This window comes from Coenobita brevimanus, chromosome 48, assembly GCF_032717465.1.
Source record: "Coenobita brevimanus isolate Jiangsu-jjx chromosome 48, ASM3271746v2, whole genome shotgun sequence".
In the NCBI taxonomy this organism is placed as follows: Eukaryota; Metazoa; Arthropoda; class Malacostraca; order Decapoda; family Coenobitidae; genus Coenobita; species Coenobita brevimanus.
In genome coordinates this window covers 14,375,204-14,394,398 of record NC_137001.1, presented here as the reverse complement: position 1 = coordinate 14,394,398, position 19,195 = coordinate 14,375,204, and the positions used below count along the sequence as shown (strand labels likewise).

The 19,195-nt window shown below is 46.6% G+C and overlaps 1 protein-coding gene across 1 annotated transcript in view; it reads right to left on the bottom strand.

The window, feature by feature from the left end:
• LOC145399302 (sodium-coupled monocarboxylate transporter 1-like) overlaps positions 1–18,883 on the bottom strand; it is a 35,825-nt gene extending 16,942 nt beyond the window's left edge. The window contains exons 1-6 of the mRNA XM_080271969.1: positions 18,655–18,883; positions 18,074–18,207; positions 9,168–9,356; positions 7,684–7,835; positions 7,069–7,209; positions 5,791–6,009 (exon numbers count right to left, since the gene is read on the bottom strand). Of these exons, the coding sequence (XP_080128095.1) occupies positions 5,791–6,009; positions 7,069–7,209; positions 7,684–7,835; positions 9,168–9,356; positions 18,074–18,207; positions 18,655–18,883 (1,064 nt within the window). The remainder of the gene's footprint in view (positions 1–5,790; positions 6,010–7,068; positions 7,210–7,683; positions 7,836–9,167; positions 9,357–18,073; positions 18,208–18,654) is intronic.
• Positions 18,884–19,195: the final 312 nt, after the last annotated feature.

The window sequence follows — 19,195 nt, the reverse complement described above, 5'->3', positions numbered from 1 at the left end:
CTATTCAGTTTTGAGTATGGAATGCATTAATGAGTATGCAGTGTCAGTCAGGAGTCAGTTTGGTGTGGTCAGTGTTGTTGTTGACCCTTTTGAGTGGTAGGGTACTCATAAGTGTGTTACTGTGGGAGAAGCTGATGAATATGTTGTTGAATACCCAAGATCAAGTAGGGGATTTGTCTCACCAGAGACTCTAGCAACAGTTGATGGGTTATGCTTCTAGACTGGCTAGGGACTGAGGGCCACATAGATTTCTGGCTTGTCGGTCAAGAGTTTTATCAAGAACGGACAAAGAGAGGTATGTCAGGGAAATTCCTGAGGAGTTAGAGGGTGGCATTCAAGTACAGTAAAAGTCCTGTAATCCGAGTGCCAGGGGACCGAGGGTCTTTCGGACTACTGTTTTTTTTTTTTTTTTTTTTTTTTGGACTACTGGAGGGACTTCTGAAAACATTCCCTAATTCATGGAAAGAAGCCAATATCCACCCAATTCCAAAGAAAGGAAGCTCCTCTGACCCCTCTGATTACAGACCAATAGCTGTCACATCTTTTGGTAAGGTTTTTGAAACTGTAATTAATAAGCACATAGTTAAACATCCTGAATCCGACAAATTAATTAGTGATAGACAATATGGTTTTTGCCACGAGAGATCCACCATTGACATACTCAATCTCCTGAATCATACCATCCATCAATCAGTTGACCTACATGGAGAAACTTATGCAGTAGCCCTGAATAATCTAAAGCTTTCAACAGAGTGTGGCACCGTTCCCTCTTGTCCAAACTCCCTTGCTATGGACTAAACTCTTTGTTCCTTTGATTTCCTCGTATCTCAGCAACAGAAAAATAAGAGTAAAAGTAGATGCTGCATATTTCACTTTCCACTCAATTAACACTGGCGTGCTGCAGGGATCAGTTCTGGCACCAACCCTGTTCCTTGTTCATATTAGTAATCTCTTATCTGTCACCCACAATCCCATCCATTCACAAGCAGATGACTCAACATTTCATAGTTCATTCACAATTAGACATCCATTTACAAAGTCTGATATCTCTAACTCTCAACTCAGTACAGCCATTGCTTTAAATCAAGACTTATCAATGATCAGTGAATGGGGACAAAATAACCTTGTCTCATTTAATGCTAGTAAAACTAAGTATATACAATTTACTATTAGACAGGTATTGCCAGAATCGTATATTGCCTTCAATGCTACAAATATTCCCATTTCCAAAAGTATTGAAATTCTCGGTGTCTCGCTTAACAATGCCCTCAGCTGGACCTCTCATGTCAGATCACTTGCTAAAACCACCTCAAAGAAACTTGGATTATTGTACAGAGTCCGTAACTTCTTCACTGATGAGCAATTAGTTATAATTTATAAGAGTCATGTGCGCTGTCAGCTTGAATACTGCTCACCCGTGTGGAGTGGATGTGGAGAGGTTGCATTAAAACAAGTAGACAAAATCAGAACAAAGCTGTTAGAATTATTAATAACCGTGCTATTACTAATAAACTACCTCCCCTACAAGTAAGAAGGAATGTTGCCTCCTTTGCGTTATTTTAAAGATATTTTTATGGCAAATACTAAGACGAAGTTGGGTCCATTGTGCCACCTCTCCATGCCCTCCATCGTGCTACATGTGCAGCTGGCAGCGCTCATGACTGGAATGTCACTCAGCCATACTGCAGAACTTCTGCCTATCAGAATTCTTTCATTCCCCGAATTGCATTTCTCTGGAACTCGCTTCCCCATAGTTGTTTCCCTCCAAACTCCAACCTACTGCTGTTCAAGTATAACTGTTACAGATATTTTATGAACAGAAGACCAGTAATCTGGTGCATGGATTTGTTTTTTGTTTATTCGTTTGTTTTTCCTTCCTCTGTTCTGTTATTTAAATATATATATATATATATATATATATATATATATATATATATATATATATATATATATATATATATATATAGGATCATTAAATAAAGCTTAAAATGTTATGGTTTATTGTTTTACTCACCGGAAATGCAAAGAATTGTGGATGAATAGTTGCAGGCAGGTACATCCAAGTAGAAGAGCAAGTCCAAGCCAGATAAATCTTTAGATAATTCCCATAAATATATGAGAAAACCTAGAAAAAAAAAAAAAAAAACGCCTTGCAATATTCGGAGTATTGGGATGTTTGGATTATTGGTGGTCGGATTGGAGGACTTTTACTTTAAATGACCTTCGACCTGCTATCAAGCCCTGAAGAAACTCTACCCCAGACCTGCCTCTCAGGTTAATTCTGCTGATATAGTAGATAGATGGATTGTGTCTAGAGCGTGACTAGAGGGCTCATTGGCCTGAATACTTAAAGTAGTTGTGTACAGCAGAACCCAGCATGGAGCTTCCATCGGCTGATGTGCAGTCGCTTGCTGCCATCCCACCAGTCTACAATGCCATGTCTTCCTTATATGAATACAGGAAGGCAGTGATAAGGCTGAAAAGTGGTAGGGCGACTGGTCTTTGTGGCATCAGGCAAAACTGATCAAAGCTGAGGAAGAAGCCATATATGGGGATTACTTGCAGTAGTAGAAGCTGTTCGATGTACTGGTATAATTCCTCCTGACTGGACAAGGTGTTTGGTTAGCCCTGTTTGGGAAGGGAAAGGAGATCAGTTTGACTGCAGTAACTACCACGGTGTTACAGTGTTCAGTGCTCCAGGCAAGGGTCTTCCTCATATGCTGTTGATGGATATCCAGGACCATTAGTTCAAGATTCAGAGGCCTCGGCAATCTTTACCCAAGAAGTCTACACTTGACTGTATTCTAACCATTGTGAGTTTCAGTAAGGGCTGCTGGCAGCCTGCATCAGTCTTAAGAAGTCGCTTCACTCAGCAAATGAGGCAGCAGTAGGGGGACTCCTGTTCCCCTGGCACCCCCACAGTGATTATCCAGTTGATAACTGGCTTATATTTAACACTGTGTGTGTGTGTGTGTGTGTGTGTGTGTGTGTGTGTGTGTGTGTGTGTGTGTGTGTGTGTGTGTGTGTGTGTGTGTGTGTGTGTGTGTGTGTGTGTGTGTGTGTGTGTGTGTGTGTGTGTGTGTTCTTAGGCGTACCCATTGAGTTTATTTTTTCATTTTCCAGTGTGAGAATAATGATGAAAAGTGTGAGGGTCATGACAAAAGATGTGATAGTGATGATCAGGTTGGAATCCAAGAATATTTTGAGGTGTTGTCCGTGCACAATCCCAAAGTGATGAGCAATTGGCAGTTGGTATCATTTGCTCTTTTATTACGTTTTCAGACTTTTGACTCGATGATGAAGTACTGTGAACATGGATGTGAATATTGTTTATGTACCGGTATTGTTCGTAACTTTCGTGCTTGCATGCTCCGGCTTTGGTCACCTAATGGTGTCTCTCAACGCTACTTGATCTCTGGCAGCTCCCTATTTAGTCCTTTATCCTTGAGGCCACACTCTGTAACCTTATCCCGGGTCTTTTTCGGTCTGCCTCTCACAACCGAACTCCCAACGTGAATAGGTTGTATCATTGTTCTATCGTTCATTCATATTTGAAGGATCTAACAGGTTTGCATGACTCGGCCTTGGTCATCTACTGGCGGGTGTCCATGCTCCTCAGTCTCTGGCAGCTTCCCTTTTCAGTCCCGTATCCCTGAGGTCACACTCAGTGACCTCGTCCCAGGTCTTTTTCGGTCTACCTCTCGCAACCCTACCCGCAACATTAACACTTCTCATTTTCTGCAACCAATTATCATCCCCCACCCTCTACACATACCCAAACCATCTCAATCTACTGTTCTTCATCACAGCACCAATACACTCCAGTCCCATCCTATCCCTCAACTCTTGCACTGTAAACCTAGCCCCCCCCCCCGGGTCTCACACTCAAGGATGCACTGCACATCCACCTAATCATTGTCATTTCTATACGTTTGACCAAGCGACTATCCTCTTCCTTTACTGCTCGAGTCCCACTACCATACAGCATTACACTCCAAACACATGCTGCATACAAAGATACCTTAGCATGGAGGGAGAGCGTTCTCAATGTCAGGAGAGGCAAGAGCTCCCGGAACTTCTTCTAACCACCACACTCTAGCCACAGTGCTAGCTCCTGCCCCACCTCCAACACATGACATGTCTCCCAAATAACAAAACTCTTCCACACACTCAAGAGACTCACCAACAAGCTCAATCCTTTCATGCCTGACAATCTCCACCAGCTCTCCCCGCCACACCACGCACACAATATCAGCATTATCTCGCTGTCTACCTCTAATACCACTACATCTCTCATGCACCCACTTATCACAGACACTGCACGAGGTGGAATTACTTCCCACGCCCTTGTGGCAAATCGCACATGGCCACTCTCCCTCGTCTTTGACAGTACCGCCCCCAACCCTAGATATCATCACTTTTGTTTTATCTGCATTTGCTCTTAAGTCATTGTGCCCATACCATCTCTCCACTTCGTAAATCTTTCCTCTGCCCCCCCCCCTTTTATTCTCTGCAATCATCACCAAATCATCAGCATACATCTCCCACGGGAATCCATTTCTGAAGTCACGTGAGAGGGCTTCAAGTACCATGATAAACAACAAGAGGCTCAAGACTGACCCCCTGATGCACACCAACATTCATGGAAAACTCATCACTCAAATCTCCATTCACCCTTACCTGGGTGCGAGCACCCACATACATGGCCATAACCACCCTAACCAGCCACTCCTCCATCCCAAGCTTTCTCATTGTCCACTTCACCACCTCTCTAGGGACTGTCAAAGGCCTTCTCCAAAGCAACGAAAACAAAGTACTGTTCCCGTTTCTTTCCTATATATTTTCCTGAAGCTGTCGAACAATGAATATGGCATCAGTGGTCCCTTTACCTGGCATAAACCCAAACTGCCTCTCATCAATATTCACTCTTTCTCTAATCATACCTTCTAGAACTCTCTCCATTACCTTCATTATTTGGTGTAAAAGCTTTATGCCTCCATAATTTCCTTTTACAAGGGCATCACCTTTCCCCTTGTACACATTTCTATGGGGGAAAAAATAATAAGGGAAAGACCCAATTTGCATGTGTATATTGCAGAGTGACGGAAATAATGCATCACTAAACTCATGTGGCAGTATCTTATGTGTTGTGGGTATGGCTCAGTCTGCTAGTATGGGCGCGGATGATGGAATATGAGTATGAAATATATATGCGATGCAGGGTAGATACTGGTAATACTAAGTGATGATAAAGGATGTAAGAGTGATGATAAAGGATGTGAGAGTGATGATAATGGATGTGTGAGTGATGATAAAAGATGTGAGAGTGATGATAAAGGATGTGTAAGTGATGATGGATGTGAGTGATGACAAAGGATGTGTGAGTGATGATACAGGATGTGAGAGTGATGATAAAGGATAGTGTTAATGGATGTGAGAGTGTAGATAAAGGATGTGAGAGTGATGATAAAGGATGTGGATGAAAGTGATAATAAAGGATAGTGTTGATGGATGTGAGTAATGATAAAGGAAGTGGATGAAAATCATGATAAAGGATAATGATGATGGATGTGAGTGATGATAAAGGATATGAGAGTGATGTTTAAGGATGTGAAAGTGATGATGGATGTGAGAGTGATGATTCAGGATGAGAGTGATGATAAAGGATAGTGATGATAAAAGATGTGAGTGATGATAATGGATAGTGATGATGGATGTGAGTGATGATAAAGGATGTGGGTGATAATAATGGCTGCTGCTAAGAAAAGGAAGAACCACTACATCACCCACCTAAGGGCGCCGCCATAGACAGCTGCCACAAAGACCCCAGGAACGCCAGTGAGGTGACCCAACTTCTGCATGACCAGGTAAGGGATCACCTGATCGGGTTTCTGTATCCTGCCTGATGCCAAGGGATCGCAGTCTCTGAAGGCAGCATAGGCAACCAGGCCGGAGAAGCAGAACAGACCCCACAGCAGCCACACACCCACGGCAAAAGATATGACCAACCTGTGGGGAAAAACACGTAAAATAAGGATTAAATGGCACCAGTAGGTACCTTTTAACAACCACACACCCACAGCAAAAGCGATGACCAACCTGTGGCAAAAACGTAAAAATTATTAGATGTACTAACAGAGAAGTACAACATACCCCACAACAGCCACACACCCACAGCAAGAGATGGCCAACCTGTAGTAAAAACAAGAGGCTTACGAGGTCCATATAAATTAAGCATTGGTGAGTGTATGTCAGTGAAGTACCCTGCAATGAGCTGAAGCACTGATCTTCTGAGCACTACAAATGATAGTTCGTGTTTAGTGTTGGGACGATACGTGGATTAAGCAGTGTTGTGCTGGGCCAGTATTTGTACAGTTTATGTGAATTCTGTGCTTTCAGCCCTTACCTTGAGGATTTTTATACTCATATAAAGTCTGCTATGAACTTTAACATAAATGAATCTGAACACTTAAATATGCAATGTGTCCACACTCAATTCTCATTATGCAACTCCATGAGAATGTAGTGGGGTTACGCAGTTTTGTTGTGCCTGTCTTCTCTACGGATATCCACACACCCTTCTTACCCTCAGCATATTCCCTTCATTCATTTGACTGTCTTGCATCCACTCTCGTCTCCCATTTTCCCTTACTGCCCATTCAACATAGGCATCCCACCAAATTGAACCTTTCTTACTCCTGGCTACCCTTGCATTCCTAACCAAACACTCCCGCAATCAACACACGTTTTCCTGATCCATTTGTTCCTAATTCACTGACTCTAACTCATCTTTTCCCTCAGTACTCACCTCACTGCTTTTGCTTTAAACTTCGCTACTTGTCATTCCCGTTGTCCCCTTCCTCTCTATCCACCACGTTCCTCACAGCTTTATCTTTTATACCACAGTCTTACTATCAATGAACTCCTACCATCACCTCTAACTGCTTTCGTATCTGTAACACTTCTAAGCATCTTTCTAAAACTTTTACAACCAGTTAGTCTCCCTTCAATATAAATAGGAAGGTAGATAGACCAATGGATATAGAGATGTAAACAAGGCCATCTAACCTTCGTGCCATAGCGAGGTTACCGATGGAAGCAAATCTCTGGTAGCTGGGCTGGTTGATGCCAATGGCCTCCATGGTGAGGAAGAAGCCAAGCACGGCGGTCGACCAGAAGGTGTGGCGCACGAAAGGACTTGTGTTCATGCTATGGCAGAAACAGGAGGCTGTAGTGTGGCCTGTTACTGTATGGTCATATATATATATATTTTTTTTTCTTATTATTTCAGTGTCGTTGAATATTATAAAGCCGACTCTAAAGTTAACTCTTACCGGTATGACTTTATGGTTATATTTTCTTTTATGATTTCAAACACGCTGAATTTTATGAAACTGACTCGAATAAATGGGCTTTATTATACATGTGCGCAAAATGGCAGTAGATTGTTTTTTATTGAAATTAAACGCACACCATATTATCTCCTCTCAACACACGCACACACACACACACACACACACACACACACACACACACACACACACACACACACACACACACAGTTTTGTGCATTACGGTTAAAATACAAACATTTCCCCTATCACAAGAATCAAACGGTACTCCCATTGCAGATTCTGGTGCTTTCCGTCATTTGGAATTTGCGCCGAAGTAACAGTGACTCACTTGAAGAACTCTATCCTGGAGCCCTGGTCAGCTATGGTCCAGACATTGACAAGACCAATTTCCTGGCAGCAGATGATGACCACGACCAGCACCCCGCCGAACATGAGCAGCGTTTGCATCACATCAGTATACACCACGGCCCTCACACCACCCTGCAACCACACAGCCCCGTCGGTTAAGGAAGCTGCCTAACGCCTTTTCCCAAGTGATTTATTTTGCTTATTACATCCCACTGTCCTCTTTTGCGTTACGTAAATCCTTCAAACATAGCCATACTCTGCATAAATAACGTACAAAAGGATATTAACCCACATCCAAAAAGAAATCGCTGAGGAAAAGGTGTTAGGGAGACTCCTTACCTGACGACAAAACAGACTACATCTCCCTCTCACTTAACCCCTTCCTTACGCTGACGTCTTTTGTAGTTATTCTTGATACCTACGAACGATTTTATTATTATTATTTTTTTACTTTTACTTTGGATAGACCTCCGAAGGAATTAATGAAGGCTAAATAAAACCCCTCCAATTGAGAGAGAGAGAGAGAGAGAGAGAGAGAGAGAGAGAGAGAGAGAGAAAAAAAAAGAGAGAAATCATCTAACCTGCATATACGTAAAGACTGATATACCGACACGAAAATGAGTCCTCGGTTTGAAAGGCGTAGCAGCTACACTCATTTTCATCCATCATATTTCCCTTGTGTATTTCACGTTACCGACTCATTTTCAAGCAAGGAGCATTTAGTGAAGATCAAGGCGCTCTCCAAGTCGCTCTCTGTGCTGACAAAACTTATATAATTGGCCTATTATACATTTTTTTTTCATTTTTTTTCTATACAGGCAAAATGGCAATGTTTGATTTCTGGATTACATAAGAGAATGAGATAAGGCTCCAGTATTCTTTCCAGTGTTAATAATATAGGACTAGCGTTTGAATATCTCTCAAAGGGTGAATGATTCTTGTTGATGGTTCTCCAGTTCACAGAAGTAGTGGAAGTAGTTTCAGTAGGAAACCTGACCTGACATGACTTAATCTAAATGGGAATGAATGTGAAGGACCCACGGAGATCTGCATGACCTAAAGGAGACTAAGTAGACGAATGAACTTAGTGAGCATGACCTTCGTAACCTAACTTCACATAACAAGGCCAAATGGTTGAGACAGGCCCAACTGCACTGATAAACCTGTCTGAATTTAATTTGCATAACCCCAAATGAACCGAATTTAGGTGAACGGATAGGGGTAGACCAAAATTAAGATGGATCTGATATTTGAATTGCCCTAATCTGATCGATGGGTAAGGCCATACTTGCACCAAATATGTGATCGACGGGAGGACCTAAGGCTCAGGGACCATCCAACGCTCAAACTCGGACACTGAAGCAGACCTAACCCAGTGCTTCGTTTCATCTCGTCGATCACATGTTTCGAGCAAGTGTGGCCGTACACTGAGACTGCCTGACTGGTTCCCGCCTTGCAACTCACCACAGAGATGTAGAAGGTGCACACGAGCCCCATAAGCACGATGGAACCAAGAACAGAGAGATTGGTGACAGTGGAGAGAGCCAGGGAGGGCGCGTAGAGACACACCCCCATAAACATCAACATATGAGCGAGCTGACATATGGTTCCAAGGAGACGCACTGCCCTCGACTTGAACCGCAACTCCAGGTACTGTGACACAGAAAAAAGGCATGAGCTTTATAAAGTGGACTGAGGTATTTTATTATCATTATTATTATTAGTAGTAGTAGTAGTAGTAATAGTAGTAGTAGTATTGGTGGTGGTGATGATGGTGGTGGTGGTAGAGGTGGTGATATTAATATTATTATTATTATTATTTTTATTATTATTATTATTATTATTATTATCATTATCTGCGGTAGCTGGGGAGGTTCACCATCCACTCACTCTATGTAGTGCTGCTCTCGGATATCTGCCCATTCCTCTCCTCCATCCTTCTTTCTTCCATCCTCTTCAGTCTTTCTTTCCTTCATTCATTCCTCGTGCTTCTGCCTACGGGTGACTTTACACTCCTTCTTCTATCTTTCATTCCTTCATTCTTTCCTCTTCCTTCTGCCTGTGAGTGACTCTACACTGAGTGACAAGCCAAATGGTTTCCTGTACACCAGGAAACAATTCACTATGCTGGGTGGTAACTATATAACCAGATTTTGGTGCCTGGTGGTTTAGTGAGTAATTACGGCGCTCCAATCGGATTGAGCCGGTGAGGGTTTATATCCAAGGGGTGGTTGGGGGTATATTGCTCACTTAATGCCACTCATGGATGAGTGAGGCTGGTCACTCTCATCTTAAATGTCAGGACCAACTTGCCTAGTCCCGTGCTCCTACGCCTCTCAAGGGGCAATGTAGGACTGGATGATGATATTTTTATCATTATTATTATTATTATTATTATTATTATTATTATTATTATTATTATTATGCTAGGTGTTTAAGGGTCAGCTTCTCGTCCCTTGAACGCCTAGTGTGCAGCTGGGTTCTCTTTCTAGACCGGAGCTTAGACAAATAAGAGAGAGGCAGGACACAAAAACTCAAGGCAACAGCCTTATACGTGGAACAGGTAGATGTCAAAACAACAGGAATCTGGGTAATTATAAGTCATGTACTAGTATCATAGTATCGCACAGGATACTATTTAGACAACAGTTCAGGATAGCAGGTGAATGGCACACTAAATTGTGTTTGTAGTATTTTGAGCAGGGGAATAGATCACTGTCACTTGAAGGGAAATATAAACTATTTATTCCGGGCAATTATACCACTGGTCTTGCAATGCAGAGGAATTACACTATGAAGGCCGAGTCTCATGCTCACTGAAATCACTGCACTTTTATTAGATCTTTCTTCCTACTCTCAGTATATCACTGTTTGCCCAAATCAAAATTATCACACATTACTAGGCCTTGGACTTATGTTCCCTTGGATGATACACTGCCCGATATTCCAGTCACTATTACACTGTCACTGCACTCTTCACTGTCACTCAATCTTGGTGGGGTGGCGGCATGGTTAGTGGGGGGTGGTGGGAGGACTTACAGCCCGACTCCTGATGGGGGCTGAGTCCCGCCTGTGGCCTCTGTGTCCAGCGGCCACAGGATCACTCGTAGGGGCATCATCTCTCGTCCAAGGCTGTGGGCAGCAAAGGGCCCTGCACTGTCAGTGCTGGGAGTTGGAGTGTGGCCCTCAGGACTGGGGCCGAACAGCCTCCTGAAGCACTCACTTAGGCGCCTGTTGGAGGATGAGGGTTGTCTGCATCAGGGTGGGAAGAGGCCTCGCCCGTGGGTCCTGAGGACAGCCTCGGGGGCCCGGTGGCTTTGGTCTCCTGCTGTTGGGGGCGCCATGAAGAGTGAGCCGCGGCATTGGTTGTCGTCGAAGTCCTTCAGGTAGGGTCCCTCTGGAGCCGGCTGGGTGGAGTACAACCCTGGGGATAGCACAGGGCCTCTCCACAAGTCCTTGGGACTGGGACCCCTCCTCCTGGAGGATGTCGGGTCGTGGGGGTGTGGCAGCACCTGACAGAGGCCCGGCTGCTGACCGTGGCCTATTAGGGACGTGGCTTCTGGCCGACGCTGAGGCCCAGCTACTGGCCATGGCCCGTGTGGGGGAGTGGCTACCAGCCGTCTTCTGAGGGAGGCGTGAGCAGCTACTGGCCATCTCAATGGCACCTTCGGAACAGTTGCCAGCCATCTCCTGACGAAGGCAGGAGCGGGTACTGGCCGTCTCCTGAAGGAGTGGTGAGCGGCTACTGGCCATCTCAAGGGCACCTTTGGAGTGGCTACCGGCCGTCTCCTGATGAAGGTGGGAGCGACTATTGGCCATCTCCTGAAGAAGGGGTGAGCGGCTGCAGGCCATCTCAAAAAGGGCGTGGCTACCGGCCATCACTGGGGTGCTGCCTGGAGCTAGAGTAATAGCTCCACCCCGATCCTGTCGAGGATCAGCTCGCCTGCAAGGTAGTTTCCTTATCCTGCTATGGTGGCAGCGGGCGAGTTCTGAGTCATAGAGGCTCATGGCCCGAGCGGACTTATGTCCCTGTCGCCCGGGGTCGGGATGCACTCTGTCTGCCCCTCCGTAGGCTCCTCAGGGGTGTCGTGTTGCCCTCAGTCACTATTCCTGGCATTTTACCACCATCGTCGGGTCACATCCCCGTGACTAGAAGTGATACCCTTTGGTGTTGGTGTGGTGCATGGGTTGAAGATGTTGAAGGAGGGCTTTCCATGTTGTGGTGGCTGAGTTTTCGTCCATCTGGGTGTCGCAGGTGACGAAAAGGGTGGACGTGTCGGTGGTGGTATGGAGGAGTCACAGGAGGTCGGGGGGGCCATGGACGCGATGTTTATGTCCCTAGGGCGGCGCCCATGTGGCTTGTCGGATTCTCATGTTGGTAGGTCTTGTCTCCACTACAGAGCTGTGTTGAATGCTGGAGATCGCCGGGGAGCGTGGGGTTTTATAATGGGGCAGTGTGGCGTGATGTCTCTAGGGAGTCGTGGTAGCCAGGATTTGGGCTTGGTGTTGCAGGACTGTGGTGGAACTCGTGTTAGGAGGGGGAGTGTGGTTTTGCGGTGAGGTGGGTGGTGTAGGGGAGGGGGCGTATTGGGTGGGTAGGCGGTAAAGGCGGCTGGAACGTGTGATGGTGGTCTTTAAGGTGGGTGTGGGTGGCGAGTGGGCAGTGTGGTGGAGTTGAGGGTGGTGGGGAGGTGGGTGGGGTGCGTGGGGGTGGCGATGCGGTGGTGGTGCTGGGATTGGTGATGGGCGGTGGGCGGGGTAAACTGTGGCCGGGTGGAGGAGCGGTTGGTCCGTGGGTGGGACATGTGGAGATGGGCATGGGGGATGGGGAGGAAGGTGGGGTGTTTGGGGGTGGAGGGATGGTGACGTGGCTCGGGTGGTGGTGGGTGGTGGGTAGGGTGGAGTGGAGTCTGGTTGGGTGGAGGAGTGCTTGGTGCATGGGCAGAACACACGGTGGTGAGCTTGGAGGATGGAGAGGGTGGCGGGGAGGGGGTGGGGGAGAGGTTTGAGCTGAGTGTTGGTGTGTCCTCAGGTGAGGTGTGATGTGGCGTGCTGGGAGGTGAGGTGGGAGGAGATGGGGAGGGGGAAGCAGGTAGAGAAGGTGAAGGTGAGATGTGGCAGTCATAGGAGTTAGTGGGAGGGTTGGCAGTGGTGGTTGGCGGTGGGGAAGGTAGTGTTGGGGTTGCGTAGGTGGTGGTGTGTCTTGCGGGCGGGCGTGAAAGGCGGCCATAGCGGTTGATGGCGGGTTGTAGGGTGGGAGTGGGTGGTAAGGTGGGTGTGCGCCCCCTTGGTGCTTTGGCTGCATGTGGCGTGGTGGTGGAGGTGGTGCGCCAGGGTGAGATACTTTTGGGCTGCACTCCGATGGTGGGCATGGGCGAGGTGGTGGTGCTTGAGGTGGGTGGTGCATGGGGGTGTGAGGGTGCTCTGGTACTGGAGGTGGGTAGCGGTGGCGAGGTGGCAGGTGAGGTGGCGTTAGGTGTGGAGGGTAAAGAGGCTGGAGGAGAGGAGGTGGGAGGCCGGCTGTGGAAAAGAATTTGTGGTTGTGGTGAGGCGGCGGGTGTGGTGGTGTGAGGTGCGGGCGGTGAGGAGGCAATGCGGTCTTGTAGCACCATCTTGGTGTTTGGTGGTAGGGTGGCTTGGGTGATGGCAGGGTCCCGTGCTCGCAGTGTGAGGTGGGCAGTGGGTGCGAAGCAAGGGGATGGTGCTGGTGTGGGGGTGGTGGTGGGCGGTGTACGGTGCTGGAACCGTGGTGGCTTGGTTGGGGGTGGTTGTATTGGCAGCGGTGGTGGTGTGGCAGGAGCTGAGGTGTGAGGTGTGGCTAGTGGTGAGGCATCTGGTGAGGTTACTGGGGATGAGCTGGGGGTCCACTGGGATGGTGAGGTTGGGTGTGGGGTAGGGGAGGTGACCTAGAAAAAGGAGGTGGGTGAGGGTAGATTAGAGAGAGAGGATAGTAAAAGAGAAGAGATACAGGGAGGAGAGCGAAAGGAAACGTGCCATTTCCCCATGTCGTAGACTGGGGGGGGGGGATATGAGGTGGCCCCCGTCAATATAAGGGTGTGTGGCGGCAGTGGTGGGCGCCTTCTGTGCCTTCTTCTTCGGGTTTTCTTTCCCTTAGGCTCGGGGCAATTGGCATATGGTGGGGCGGCTTGTAGGCACTCTTCAGTCGTTCTGCTGTGCTGGGCAGCTTTTAGCTGCTTGCGAATGTCGTGAATGGGGCATTCATGGCTGCAAGCAGAAAATTCCCAAGGGTCATTCGCGATGATGTTCGTGGGAAACTGATTGATTGTGTCGACATGCTGAGGGGTGGAGTGGATGGCTAGAAGGCGCCTCGTTACCTGAATATCTTTATGCAGTTCTCCCGTAGGGTCGTGTATTATAAAATGTTTTTTGATAAAACTGGGGAAGATCCTGATAAGTGTGTTAAACATGAGCTGTTCCCGGGTTTTGTCATCCGCCTCTGGGTTGGCAGCAGTTACCAAGCATCTGGCCTGGATTAAAATATCATCCAAATTGCCAACATATGTCAGGCTCTCCAACTGGGATAGTGCCACTACTTTTCCTAATGAGGGTGTGATGGCTTGGATAACAAGCTTCATGAAGTTTTTCCATGTGAGCCCTGGGACGATTTTTGACGTGATATTTCTCACTGCTTTGCCCAGTAGTGGGACTGTTACTGATATTTTTTGTTTGTCGCCCTCAATCCCGATATCTAGCAATGGCTTAATAATTGCCAGATACGTGTGGACATCGTACTGTTCTGGGTGAAATTTAGGCAATTACACATGAGATTTGTTTGCCATTTTGCCGGTATTTCCTGAATGGCTCTCTTGTATGCCCAGGTCAAGAACCACCGCTGTCCACCAGTGTTATGCTAGGTGTTTAAGGGTCATCTTCCCATCCCTTGAATGCCTAGTGTGCAGCTGGATTCTCTTTCTAGATTGGAGCTTAGACAAATAAGGAAGAGACAGGACATAAAAACTCAAGGCAACAACCTTACACGTGTATTGACTAATTCTATACGTGGAACAGGTAGATGTCACAACAACAGGAATCTGGGTAATTATAAGTCATGTACTAGTATCGTAGTATCACACAGGATACTATTTAGAAAATAGCTCAGGATAGCAGGTGAATGGCACACTAAATAGTATTTGTAGTATTTTGGGCAGGGGAATAGATCACTGTCACTTGGGGAAATATAAACTGTATTTGGGCTGGGCAATTATACCACTGGTCTTGCAGTGCAGAGAAATTACACTATGAAGGCCGAGTCTCATGTTCGCTGAAATCACTGCACTCTTATTAGATCCTTCTTCTTACTCTCACTATGTCACTGTTTGCCTAAATCATAATTATCACACATTATTAGGCCTTGGACTTATGTTCCCTTGGATGATACACTGCCCGATATTCCAGTCACTATTACACTGTAATTGCACTCTTAACTGTCATTCACTGTTGGTGGGGTGGCGGCGTTGTTAGTGGTGGGGGGAGGGAGGACTCACAGCCCGACTCCTGATGAGGACTGAGCCCCGCTTAGGCCTCTGTGCCCAGCGGCCACAGGATCACTCGTAGGGGCGTCCTTTCTCATCCGGGGCTAGGGGCAGCGAAGGGCCCTGCACTGTCAGGGATGGGAGTTGGATTGCGGCCCTCAGGGCTTGGGCCAAACAGCCTCCTGAAGCTCTCACCTAGGCGCCGGATGGAGGACAAGATTCATCTGTGTCGGGGTGAGAAGAGGCCTCGCCTTGGGGTCCTGGGGGTTGCCTTGGGGCCCAGTGGCTGATGTCTCCTGCCATCGGGAACGCTGTCAGGAGTGAGCTCCGGCTGGGCGGGATACAACCCTGGGGATAGCACAGGGCCTCTCCACAGGTCCACAGGACTGGGACCCTCCTCCTGGAGGATGTCACGTTGTAGGGGTGTGGCAGCACCTGATGGAGGGGCAGTTGCTGGCCGTCTCCTGCAGTAGGGCCTGGCTACTGGCCATGGCCTCTTAGGGGAGCAGTTTCCGGTCGTCACTGAGGTCCGGCTACTGGCCATGGCCTGTGTGGGGGAGCGGCTACCGGCTGTCTCCTGAAGGAGAGGTGAGCAGCTACTGGCCATCTCAAGGGCACCTTTGGAGTGACTACTGGCCATCTCCTGACGAAGGCGGAAGCGGCTACCAGCTGTCTCCTGGAAGAGGAGTGAGCGGCTACCGGCTGTCTCTAGGGCACCTTCAGAGCGGCTACTGGCCGTCTCCTGACAAAGGCAGGAGCAGCTACTGGCCATCTGAAGAAGGGGTGAGCGGCTGCAGGTCGTCTCAAAAATGGCGCGGCTACCGGCCGTCGCTGGGTTGCTGCCTGGAGCTACTGTAGAGGAATGGCTCCATCCCAATCCTGTTGAGGGTCAGCTCTCCCACAAGATAGTCTCCTTTTGTTGCTGTGGTGGCGGCGGGCGAGTTCCAGGTTACAGGGGTGCGTGGCCGGGGCGGACTTATGCCTCTGTCGCCCGGGGTCAGGTCGCGCTCTGTCTGCCCCTCCGTAGGCTTCTCCCAGGGGTGTCGTGTTTACCTCAGTCACTATTCCCGGCATTTTACTTATTATTATTATTATTATTATTATTATTATTATTATGATTTTTATTATTATTATTATTATTATTATTATTTATTATTATTATTATTATTATTATTATTTATTACTATTATCATCATCATCATCATCATGATCATCTTTCCTATCTCCAAACAATATATTCAGATTATGGGAGATATATCAAACGCAAGGGAGGCAATTTACCCCAGTTAATCCCATTATTGGCACACCTTCTTAATAAAATAAATACAGCAATCTGCCTCTAAGAAAAACTAAGGGAGTACGTCATACGAAGGAAATAACCACAACGAAGACAAATATATCTCTTATTGTGTTTAATCTTGCAATGCTTCCAGCTTGCATCCCATCTCCAAGTACCCCCAACACAATGGCGTGAGGCTGGTGAGCATACATGGCCATATTATTGAAACTGAGGTATTTATTATTATTATTATTTACAGGAAATTCTCAAACATTTTATGATCATGTACAGTCAAAGAAGCAACTGTCTTCCCAGTTCTCTTAAAAAAAAAAAAAAATGGCGAAATGAAGTGAAAAACCCTATCGGTACTATAGTCGCGGCGCACGGCTCTGAGGTTGTAATTATCGTACCTTGGCAACCTACCATTCAAAAGTGCGTCCGATTTCGTATCAGAATTTACACGAATCATATTATGCACGAATCTGTTATACATGAATATTATTTTACACGAACATATTATACATGAATCACATGCGTCTCATATTATACACGAAATCAGACGCACTTTAGAATGGTACGTTGCCAGGGCACGATAATAACAACCCCAGAGTCACGCGCCGCAACTATAGTGTGTGTTTCAGATGGTTCGATATTTCCGTTATGTTTTCGTCACAGTTTGGAAGATACTTGTGTGTCTGTACAGTAACATGTTTGAACTTTTTTCTTAAATCTTTACTTCACGTCGTTGTGTGGGATGCAGGCCAATCACATTTAACAGTAATAACAAGTGTTCCCCCAATAAGTCCAAACTGAAGGCTTGTTTACATTTTCGTGCACTCAGCTTCTATAATGTAGGTCCTTAATACCAGTATCATGATTACGTCTTTGTGATTCGTGCATTACTCTCAACATGAACCACAAAAACAGGTGCAACATCACAAAGCCGGGAGTTTAATGGGTTCTCACCAAGTTATAAATGATACAGTTATAGAGAATTCCCTGAAATAGGAGAATAACAACGAAATAGTCACCAAATGCCCAGGATATAATAGTAGGAACCATGCATGGCATGTGAAGTGCCCTCAGTGCCTGCGGAGGATGCCAAATGAGAAGACGCACAACAACAGAGCCTCACCATTTTGTGCCTGTCTCACAACCCTGCCATCCAGTTTAGTGCCAAGCTCACCGGGATGTTAACCCTTCATCACCGTACCTGGACAGGTTGTGGTATACAGCAGCAGCCACATCATACAAAGAGGGATGACCTCCCCAGACCACAGCGTGAGAGGAGACAAAGCCATCATCAACTGGGTGCCAGCTGCCTCAAACAGACTGCTTCCACTGACACAGTAGCGATCAAGACCTTTTGCACTGCCACGGTGGCCATTCAGGCCAAAGTTACCCTCATCCAGGTTGTAAAATAGTTTGGCAATTTAGACCAAGTTAGCGAAAAGTATGACATTTTAGACCAGTTTAGAAAAGAGAATGACGATTTTAGACCAAGTTAGAAAAGAGTACGGCATTTTAGACCAAGTTAGAAAAGGAAATGTCAACTTTACACCCAGTTAGAGTGAAAAGAGTGGAGGCCAAACACTGACCTGACTAATGGACACAAGACGCAGGTTGTAGAAGAGTGGAAGGGTGAGCTGGTGGGTGACGATGCTGCCCAACACCACGCCCAGCAGAGTGACCACTATTTGTGACCCGTATAAGTACACTTCAGTGGGATGCCCTGAAGAAAAATGGGGATGGGATTGAAATGGGTTTAGGGAAATACTTTGAGAGAATGGAAGACTGACTAGAAGAGTTTATGTGAGTGAGGAGGTGGAGGGGGAGACCAAGGATGAGATGAAGAGATGGACTGGAGAGGATGTAGAATGAGAGACTAACTAGAAGAGTGAGAGTGAGGTGAAGGGGGAGAGGAGGAGGGGGAGACCAAGGATGAGATGGAGGGACAGAGTGGAGGGGATGGAGAATTAGAAACTGACTAGGAGAAATGTTTACTCCTTCAGTTTTAGCCATTAATATTCTGCTATGACTTGTTTGAATATCATGTTATTTACTGAAAGATTTGTCTATGGAAGAATGTATAGGAAATTATTGCATCACTCGTCTTGTTGAATAGTGAACCCTGACGAGAGAGAGAGAGAGAGAGAGAGAGAGAGAGAGAGAGACTAACCTAGTACAGATACAGCCGAGATGATGCCACCAAGGAGAGAGAGTGCCACAGGGAAGGGTGTCATGGCGCCGCTGCCCATCAAGTACTCCTGTGTGGACTCCTTGCCGCGACTCCTGTAGGCTGTCCACACCCTGATACCGACCGACACCGCCAGCATGAGACTAAACAGAGCATAATCCACGGCGGTGAAGTGCTCAGCAGCGTGACTCTCATCCACTCCCGACGCCATCACTCCACGACCCCGACACTGCTACCAAGAAAGACGGTATTGATTAGGTTCAGTTCACGTTCTGTACACAGTGTTTTGGCGCTAAGTTTGATCTCTACTTTTTCTGTCTTCTCCTTTACTCTAACGAAACCAACCCCAGCAGACTAACAAACTACCAAGAAAGACGGTATTGATTACGTTCAGTTCACGTTCTGTACACAGTTTTTTGGCGCTAAGTTTGATTTCCATAAATAAAGGATCGAAAGCTAGGCACAAAATTCTTACCTGTAGACTGCAGTTAAGCGATTTAATTTCTAAGATACATTTTCTCCA